Below are 10,483 nucleotides of genomic sequence, written 5' to 3'. Positions count from 1 at the left end.
CCCTGGATCTAGTCCCTTCGGTTAATACAACTCAACTGGACTATTTTCATAAGCCCGATGTCGTTCAGCCAACACACACCCACACCGACTGACAACTAAGGGATCGACAACTGTACAGAGATGTTGGACGCTCCATTTTGACTTCACAAGATTCTACGTAGCTGAGAAGGTGATGGGCAATTCTATTCCTAATCTGGCTAAGGGGTTGAAGGTTGAGTGAATGATCCTTATATTGAGAGGAGTAACGAAATAGAAAATCACCATCTGCCAATCTAGAATAATGTTGAGACAGGTCTTCCAGCAGTGTTGCCTTGCGTTAACGTAAAAGTGGCAGAGGACAGGCAAATCAAATCTGTAGAGACTTACTTTATCGATTTGGCACAATTAGCTGAATTCTGATATCCTTGAGTAATAAATGTCTTCACTATCAAACCCGAGCTTTTGGTTGTTGAAACGTACTCATTCACGACAAACTAGTGCATAAGCTAAAGTGAATCCCATACGTTTGTTACATAGACCGCGATATACAAAGTATTGTACCACTTAAAAAACACGAAGCGGTCTGTCAATGTGTCGAAATATAGGTAGATCGGGTGTGTTTACTGGTGGCTGATCGGATGGCAGTTGATCCGTTCGCCGAGCTTGGCAATTGGCTTGCAAACGTTTCGTCCCCAGTCAAGGAGACATCGTCAGTGCGCAGTTGAATAGGTGCTTCCTCCGTGCCAAGCTGCGTTTATGTAGTTTTTCGTACATCACATTCATCTGAAGAATATCGGAAACAAGAGATTCAGTTGAGACTCACCTGGCACCCCTCAAAAAGTATCTGCGAGTGTGATTGTATTTCGCGAAGAGTTTCCTTTTATGAAAACTACCAGTTACAAAACCGCTTTCGAAATTTTTTATGACAGTTTTCGGTAATCGATTTTCTTGACATGCCCAAGTCTCAAGACCAAAAGTCAGTTTGGCAGAATCTCACAAAATCCTCACTCATGTATCCAAAAGATTTAAAAGTATCCGTTGATGCAAATAGTACCTGCAATGTAATTTAACGCAATTCCTCACCATCACCTTTGATTTACGTCAGCATATAATGAGAAATTCAAGGACTCCCTGTAGAGTTCGTCAGTGTAAACTAGTCATCAGAACATCTATATGGAATACTTCATTTAAACCACGAATATATAAATATTACGAATATCGGAAACTTAAGTTTTACAGCTTCTGCGTTTTTTTAACCACACTTTAAAACGTGAAAAATAAGTATTAGCACAAATACTTTTGACACCTTACAACCTTTTCTGGCCCCGACGACCTTTAGGCTCGTTAAAGGTATGTTCTGAACAGCGCCGTATTTTGAAAGAACCCATGAAATTCTAAGTACACTCACCGATGATCCCTTTTGGGAGTACGCTAATTATCTTATGAGTGATTCGGTTGGCGCACGATTAGATCGAGCACACTAGGATTTTGCCTCCACACACCGGTTTTTAGGTGTGCGAAACAAGTCGGACACCTGCAAACTTTATGAGCATTTTTGGGATATTGGCCTAAGCAGCAGGCGATCGTTGTTTGGCGTGGGACAGACAACAGTGCGTGGGATCCTGACAAAAATAAACTCCCGTTCAAATATTGGTACGAGAGTTTCCAAGTCTGTCCTGAATACGAGAAACCTCACAGTATCTTCTGCTCTCTGAATCTAATTGAGTTCGTGAATTTAGCGCTCACTGAGAAAGAAAGCCGTAACTGTGTGGTTGTGGGATAAGGTGGCTAGCCAAATCACAATTGCCGACAAAGCGAGTTCATTCTTTAAAAAGCACAATTTGTGGTGAATCAATTCTTCCGCTGCTGTCAGTAGAATGCATACCAGATAGACTATCTCGGAGTTCTGCGGGAAGAACAACATCAGAGATATCAAATTTCTCGGTTAAACTAGATTGCAAGTAAATTCATCAAAAAACTTAGCCCGCTAAATTTCAGTTTAAAGTTGAGCCTATAAACGGCATGTTTCTCACGATACTGAGGACTAATTTATGTATGCCGGATACATTTCTCGTCCTCAGTGTTTCGCTCACAAACGACAACTCCGCTGGATATCAACTTCACATGCCAATTACGGTTCCTATAAATTTTTCAGCAATGAAATTTACCATCGGTCCGATTCTTAGTGAAAACATGTTCTAACTTGCAATGTTTTTGTTTTATGTAGCAATATGCTCAACTGTCTTTGAAGTTTGCTGCATTTTGCCATATGCTTCCGGTTTGCTTCGCTGTCAGCTTGGTCTGTTCTCTACTACCACTTGTGATCGATTATTGTCCGCGTCAGTATCTTCTTGGAGTGGAAGAAACAAGTAAAATGTATGTGAAAGGTATGCGTTAGTAATTATGACGCTTGACGACTGAAACGGTCCTAGAACGAAGTAATTTCAAATCAAGAATTACACTCATTTGCAAATCAATTTGGTTTTCACGAGAGACTCAACTGAATCTCTCGTTTATGATATTCTACAACTGAATGGGCTGCACACAGGCCGTCTTATTATTCACTTGGCATGATATTCGAGATGTCGCAGTACATTTTCATAAAGGGAACTCACAAGGTGGGCTGCCGAATAGTTTTCAGCAACCTTGTGAGTAGTTTCCTTTATAATTTCAAATCACTTCACTTCAAGTCTTGCGTTTGATGATGGAGACCATGTTATATGCGAATTAGGCGGCTTAGAAACCAGTGAAGTTGCATGCGCACATGTGCCGTGCTTCATATGAGTTTCCGAAACAGAATCGACTATCTATAGTGTGAACAGCATACCTGTGTGGAATATCGATTGTGTGCATTAATTGCTCACACCGACTCAGTCCAAAAATTGGATTAGATCGAAAGGTGCGATACAGCGGTTCGGAGTAGTCTATGGACGTGACGCGGTTAAAAAAGCCGTTGTTAATAATTCATCCGTTTGGACAAATATATAGTCTCACTGTGAAACTGTTTTCTGGAGACTGGAGATTAGTTAGATTTCTGACAATTTCCTTTTGCAAAGTGTGAAGATAATTTCCAACCGATAACTCTTCTTTCGTGATTCTTCGATATTAACTTCTGAAGAGTTCTTCCTTTATTATACGAGTAACATCATGCTGTACCTAAAGTCTGAAGTACAATGTACTTAGGATAGAAAGACCGAAAATTCCAAGTACATTATGCCTAGACTCATCAAATAGATCCAACTGATTCTCTACGCACTCTAAAGTCTTGTTAGTAATAGTGTCGAGATAGTTATAGCCAGGGTCCTTTCACCAGTAGTTGATCAGGTGGACATTTATCTTCCAGGTAAATCCCGACAAAATCTCTTCATCAATCAGAGAAATATCGATCGTGTGCGCCTGAGAGTGTACTGTCTCGTCACAGGACGAGACGTGACAAACGGGTTAAGCGAAAGAGGTCCTCTGTCCCTTAAGGAGATTGCGAGAAATCGAGGTCAGTCGTAATTGCCTCGCATCTGGTCTAACCAGATAATGTCATCGACAAAAAGGGCGCCTTCCAATTAATGAACCGACTGCCCATTAACCGACCAAGACAGATACTACTTAAACCTCTACCGACTGTAGAGAATTTTTTCTGTTTGATCCGAGACTGCGCACTCAAAAGGAACTCGAAAGGCTTATAAACCTGAACGGAGGCGCCTGACGTAAGGATGATGATTTGACCTTGTGAAGAGCTGGTTGTTGTACAACCTCCTCCTTCTGGTTCACATATACCCATGAATGCTTCTTTCTTTGCACGTGATTTCTGGCGACTACTGTAGATTTGTGATGCATTTGCCAAGTAGATCAGTCTATCGATGTTCTCCGTCCGTTCAGTTCGCACCACGCCTGCAGTTTGTTCGAGTGTGTCGTACTTAGCCTGGGTTGTCCAAACTTTAAGATAAATCGGACGTAGACTGACTTAATTGCGTCACGACATATCAGGCAGCGTTAATCATTACATCAATGGTTGACATGAGCCGGTAAACCAATATACATATCTAGGTTGAAGACTGCGCAGTACCATTTCTGAATTTATTCATCAGTTCCAGGAATCAAAAGTTTTGTCAGTATGGTTTTAGAGCGTTCGTTCATCGTGTGGGGGTGGGGTAGTGGAACCAAAATCTGCTTTGATAAAACCGATCCCTTCAGAGAAATGTCTCTGATTTGGTGATTTTCATGTGAATGTCAACTACCAGGATATGTACCCAGGACGACTGGGCATTCCAGAACGAATTTGACGTACTTGGATTGTTTTTCAGCTGGAAACTGGAATTCGTCAAATAAGCAGGGAAGCTTCTGTAAATAGTGATTGGAAATACACGGTGCGCTGGAACTTTGCTCTACTAATGGACCGGACGTGTCGAAACATGTGGGACACTTAGCTTTCTAGCATCAAGTTGTTTTCTGGAGGAAAAAGCCTAATGATAACTAACCAGGGAGGTCGAAAAAACTACTCTATTGGTTTTACTGAACAATGCGTTCAAACTAAACAACCCAGTTCAACCGGAAAACCTTCGTATTCGTGTCTGTCCCACCTAAAGAAACACCACGAGTATTGGTGAACTTCAAGAAAACGCACCAAAGAAAGATGTGTTGGTATGTAAGACGTGAAGTAACCGATTCGCAGAAGTAGCAGCGGCCCATCATATGAAAGAGTTGTGAACTTTGAATTAGTGGACATTCACGTCCATGCTTCATGTAAATTATGAACATAAAACAGTCTACTGTTCTCACTGTTACTTCATAGGTTAGAGTGCGAAATTACTGGCCGGAAGGTCCGCGGTTCGAACCCGACCGCTGCATCTCGACTGCTTTTGTCTAAGCTTGAGCAACCTGGCAGTGTCCCAGCTGTCATGCCTCCTATCGTTGGCGTGGCAGCTAGGCAGAGAAATGGTGCTACAACCGAACGATTATTATTATTATTTATTAGTGCTACTTCGTTAGGCACGCTTATTTTGGTCATCTACCTCAAACTTTAACTAACCCTGATGAAGGAGTTGATAATTACCTGTTCGTGGCCGCCTAGTTAACTCGTTACTGGAGCGAGATTGCATTGATTGCAGAGTATATTAGCCAAATGGAATATTGCTCTAGTTTAGTAATGTGAGCTTCAAATAGAACAGAAATCTTAGCGATCGGGCTGTTCGGAATGTGGTTATCACAATAGGCAATCATCAGTGCAAGGGAAACACTTCGAATTCCCAGTTAGTTCATAAACAGGTTCCAGTGCCATTGGTGCCATTCAGTTGCAAATATATGTAACAGCATTAGGAAACTCACTTGATGAAATGCTTCGGGTTACATAAGGCAAACGTTCATTAGGAAACACTGGTAATTTGTGCCAGAAATTGCAGAGTAGCAATGTTCTACACACCTTTAGATATGATCGTACCCTGCTTATCTGATACGCGCATCCATGAAGACCCGTCTAGTCGCAGTTGCATTACTTTCCACTGGTATAACACACTGTGGACAGTGAGTCGTGCGATCCATAAGCGAATAGGAATCTTTATCCGCTATCGATCTGCGCCATCTCCAACGCCACTTTTCTACAAGAAATACATATGTTATCTGACTGTTCAGTCAGCGGATTTACGAGAAAACATACTACTCACATGCCCCCCACAGTAGTATCGCCGGTGCATTGGTAACCTGGCAGGGTTGTCATGATTTAGGTTAGGGCATCAAAAAGTAAAATAGTGGGTTTTTTGGGACAAAACCCCTTAGAAATGGAGGCTTAGAATGTACAGAGGAAGAGCTGATCAGAGCGTGCCTCTCGTAGAAGGTTAAACCTTTTCTTCGTTTTCATTAGTTTTGCTTCTATTTTCAGCATGCGAAAAGACGACAAAATAATTCGGTTTTTCTTCATTTGATTTCTGCAAAGTTTCCGTATTTGGTCGGGCTGTTTCCTTCCTCTGCAGTGTTTGAACTACTGGTCGTATCGCAACTAAGCTTTTTTAGGGCCAGGAATGTGACAGATAACCAGCACACGTTTACTACATACGGAAAACTGATCAATTCAGGTCTCGTGTGTGACCCACATGGACGATTTATTGTGAACAAAACATTTCCCTATAGGATTTTTTCCTCGTCCTAACGTTTCAACCACCCAAGTGAACCAGATTTGAACAGCTCGACTTTTGTTTATTATTTTTATGACATGACTCCTCACAAGTTTTACTGTTGATACATGTTGTAGTCTGTATTGTACAGCAGACCCTGTTATCACTGAGCAAAGATATCATTACAGGTGACATCTTCAGTGAGTATTCATTATTTCCTACGATCGGTTGAGTTTAATATTTATTTGTCTGGCTGTTTTATCTAACAAAGTTGAGTATCAATTTCTTCCACACTTTGAGTCGCACCTCTTGCTCCCTCGTTGGTCATGCTTTCCTCTGAAACTAAGCATGGCGTACTAATCCAGAATGACTAATGACCTGTAGTTTCCACATATAGCACTCTTTAGGGTTCATTTTTTTTAATGAAACTAGAATAGCTTTGTGAGATTTAGCCCATTCGTACGAAAATATCACCTTAGCAACACAATCAAAATCAGAAACACTAAAAACGTTCGGATATGTTTATGCTAGACAGCGGACAACAAAGGTTCCGCAGTCATTTGAGCCACAAACAACCAACACTGTGTTCAATGTCCAAATAGCATTTGTTACACCATCATACAGATCTAAAAGGCTACCAATAAATAATGGATTACTTGTCTGTTTCGCCACATCCATATCCAGGTGCTGGTAATTGTACTTCTGTCGGACCGATGCAGATAGTGTTTTTGTAAACAAGCCTCAGTATGGCGTGGACCAATACACTTGGGATATGAACCGTTGGAAATGTCAAGCTTTAACAAAGTACACCACCTTCAGAAACGAATAAAAGTTTGAATATTATAAAGATGGTAGTATTGTGGACGTTTGTTGCTAAATCTCTGGATCCGTATTAGGGTACCATACCGTTTGAATAGCTTGTCCAGCTGTGTAACATAATTCTGCGTCGGTATATAAAATTGTAGGACAGAATAGGTTAATTCCGTTTGTTGCTTCACCATCATCATCATCGACAGGATGACATCAGTGCTCAACACCGGTTCTTTACTGCCGTACAACCATGATTTATTTGAAAGCCTTATTGTAAGGAAAAAAGTAAAGGTGGACGGGGCAGGGACTTAGTGCCAGCTTAACACAATCATTCCGAGATGACTACACCTCCAGACATTCACGCAGGCAATCTGGATAGAAACTGACAACAAGAACGCCACTGACATCGGTTGGCAGCCGTATCTCGTAGTGTTTCCAGCCAGGCACAGTGAGGATCATGCGGTCCCCATCCTGGAAGGCGAGTAGCACCAACAGCACCCAAGCGTTTCGTGATCTCCTTCATACTCCTCTGCCAAGTCGAGGGTTAGCCACCTCTCTATTTACGCCACTCTGAATTTGGCATGGAAAACAGCACTCTCTTTGGCAAACGATGGTTCGGCATACGCAGCACATGTCCCAACCAACGCAGCTTCTGTTGCTGGACAGATTCTTCAATGGAAGTACCCGTTGCACAACCAAAAACTCGCTTTCTAACTGCCTTTTTTACGGATACGTTGATACCAACCCACACGGACTATGATTCTGAGACAACGATTGTTGAACACCTGAAGACGTCTGTTTCACTGCTGGAATAGGCCAAGTCTCATAGCCATACAACAAAACAGCCCGCACTGTAGCTTGATGCACACGTCCCTTGAGATTCAGGGATAGACCATTCTGTCGCAGTGTCGTAACGATAATTTCTCCGAACTGAGTGAAACTCAGGATGGGAAAAAATGGTCCGAATCTATAAGCGTCTTGTCTTGGAACGTCTTTAAAGGACACAAGCTCCGAGTCATGCAGATGCAGGAAGTATTGAGCCATTATATATTGATATATACCTTCCCTATGGAGGACAAGCAACATGGGCCCATTATAAAAGGTTTCGTTGTTAGCGTTAGGCGCTATCTGATTTAAGTTCTAGTGAATCTGAGCAGCCATTTGGGAGGTAAAACTGTTCAGGACAACGGCAACTGTTCAACTCAGGCTGCTGTCTGATTGTCGTGGATCATTGCGGTTCACTGTCCTTTTGAATCTTGTAGTGGTCTGGTTCCTTTAAACCTCTTCAAACAGCATGATATGTGTGACAACTGGAAACCTTCGAGATATGCTTAGTTTGTCTCTCACAGTAATTCTTTTTCTTATTTTCGTGTACTGATTAAGACAGTGCGTCAAAATTTTCAAGCCAAAATTTTCGTCCGCTATGGTTAAGATATTATCCTGTTTAAAAGACTTTCGGTGGATCGGTCTGTACATTTGTGCGCATAAAGTATTGCTTATCAGAAGATACACTGTCCACAAGGTTGCTGAAGACTCTTCGACAGCTCAGGATCAGTTTTGCTCTTCTTCGGATGTAGGCGCGGTCCTCTAGTTTCCGTTAACTTTCACGCCTCATATCATTCATTGTCGCAGTGTCGTAACGATAATTTCTCCGAACTGAGTGAAACTCAGGATGGGAAAAAATGGTCCGAATCTATAAGCGTCTTGTCTTGGAACGTCTTTAAAGGACACAAGCTCCGAGTCATGCAGATGCAGGAAGTATTGAGCCATTATATATTGATATATACCTTCCCTATGGAGGACAAGCAACATGGGCCCATTATAAAAGGTTTCGTTGTTAGCGTTAGGCGCTATCTGATTTAAGTTCTAGTGAATCTGAGCAGCCATTTGGGAGGTAAAACTGTTCAGGACAACGGCAACTGTTCAACTCAGGCTGCTGTCTGATTGTCGTGGATCATTGTGGTTCACTGTCCTTTTGAATCTTGTAGTGGTCTGGTTCCTTTAAACCTCTTCAAACAGCATGATATGTGTGACAACTGGAAACCTTCGAGATATGCTTAGTTTGTCTCTCACAGTAATTCTTTTTCTTATTTTCGTGTACTGATTAAGACAGTGCGTCAAAATTTTCAAGCCAAAATTTTCGTCCGCTATGGTTAAGATATTATCCTGTTTAAAAGACTTTCGGTGGATCGGTCTGTACATTTGTGCGCATAAAGTATTGCTTATCAGAAGATACACTGTCCACAAGGTTGCTGAAGACTCTTCGACAGCTCAGGATCAGTTTTGCTCTTCTTCGGATGTAGGCGCGGTCCTCTAGTTTCCGTTAACTTTCACGCCTCATATCATTCATTGACTACATCCGTGAACTAATTAGGTTTATCTTCTTGTGTTTTTTTTGCTTTCCAAGTTTTCATTAATCCTTTGATCAAGTGGTTGGCGTTTTCTTATCCTAAGATACTCGCTTCAGATCTGATCATTGTTTTCCCATCCGTATTGTCTTTGTTCGCTGCACGTTACAACACTGAGAGATGGTATAATTGAGCGCTTGAATTGTCATCGCTATATCGGCTCAGAAGACCCTTCAACCCATACTGTCTATATCTGAGGCCTATTTTCATTGCAGCAATGTGGAACCTCGCTACTGCTTTGTTCTGGTTCATCCTGGACCTCCGGTCTTCACATGACATAGTGCCAAATAGGTTTCGGTAGCAGCGCTATCGGACAGATTCTACGGGTATTCGCGCCACTGGTTTTCAATAAAATAGACATTGTCGGTCAAAGTGCAGCGTTGTTTACACGCTCTCCCTGTGGAACATTAATTGCACACACAGTGTAATATCAATCGAGGACATTTCATACTGTCTAAAGCCGGCCGGTCGGTTTTTATCATTTTTGTTAGCTTCCAAATTATATACCAATTGGAATGCTGTATCCTTTCAACAAAGACCAACCCAAAGAATCCATAAAGATTACTGTCTTTTGCGGGTATTCACCTTGAGACCGATAGTTCTGTGCCGTCCTTATCATCTTGTAGCCCCTTTGGTGCAACGCCTCGTCAACAGATCAGGAAAATTACCCAGACGTTTTCCATTTATGGATCTGAGTTGCGAATATGAGCCAACTGCAAGCAATGGTTGCTGAAAAATTTCACTCTTCCCTCTCAATCTATGCACTCCATTCTTTTCAACTACGCATCTCTTATGTGTCAAACTAACAGGTGCACCTGTACTGACTTACCTCCGATGACAGGGATACTTGCTAATCAGTATCTCAAACTATGTCACAGCTCAATGATGTCTTTACTGTCTTTAACGTGTAGGATTTTCAATTGAAGAATGCGTACATAAGAGCGACAATCTAGCACGGAGAAGCCCGTAGCTGAGACATCGATTTTTCTGCTGCAGACTTATATCCCTGACTGCTTAACACTATAAGTAACCCAACATGTTGGCTGATTGGTGTTCATCCTTTCGTCTAATCAAGCAGGGCTCTCTGAAGCAAAACGAGTGTGGGGTGAGGGTTTCCTACACAGAATTAAGTGCCCAACAACGGGGATTCTATTATACTACCAACTTTGTTAGCCTATATTAGAC

The 10,483-nt window shown here is 41.8% G+C and overlaps 2 protein-coding genes across 2 annotated transcripts; one reads left to right on the top strand and one right to left on the bottom strand.

Annotated features, from left to right (window-relative positions):
- Positions 1–565: 565 nt before the first annotated feature.
- Positions 566–4,981, bottom strand: T265_00851 (hypothetical protein; the record flags this gene model as incomplete). The annotated part of the gene is made up of 3 exons (XM_009164746.1): positions 566–727; positions 803–856; positions 4,784–4,981. 3 exons carry the CDS (start codon positions 4,979–4,981, stop codon positions 566–568), a joined length of 414 nt encoding a protein of 137 aa, XP_009163010.1.
- Positions 618–4,997, top strand: T265_00850 (hypothetical protein; the record flags this gene model as incomplete). Its single annotated transcript, XM_009164745.1, has 2 exons — positions 618–688; positions 4,766–4,997. 2 exons carry the CDS (start codon positions 618–620, stop codon positions 4,995–4,997), a joined length of 303 nt encoding a protein of 100 aa, XP_009163009.1.
- Positions 4,998–10,483: the final 5,486 nt, after the last annotated feature.

This window comes from Opisthorchis viverrini, assembly GCF_000715545.1.
Source record: "Opisthorchis viverrini unplaced genomic scaffold opera_v5_9, whole genome shotgun sequence".
Classification (NCBI taxonomy): Eukaryota; Metazoa; Platyhelminthes; class Trematoda; order Opisthorchiida; family Opisthorchiidae; genus Opisthorchis; species Opisthorchis viverrini.
The sequence above is the reverse complement of the archived record's forward strand: the minus strand, read 5'-3'. Positions and strand labels throughout refer to the sequence as shown.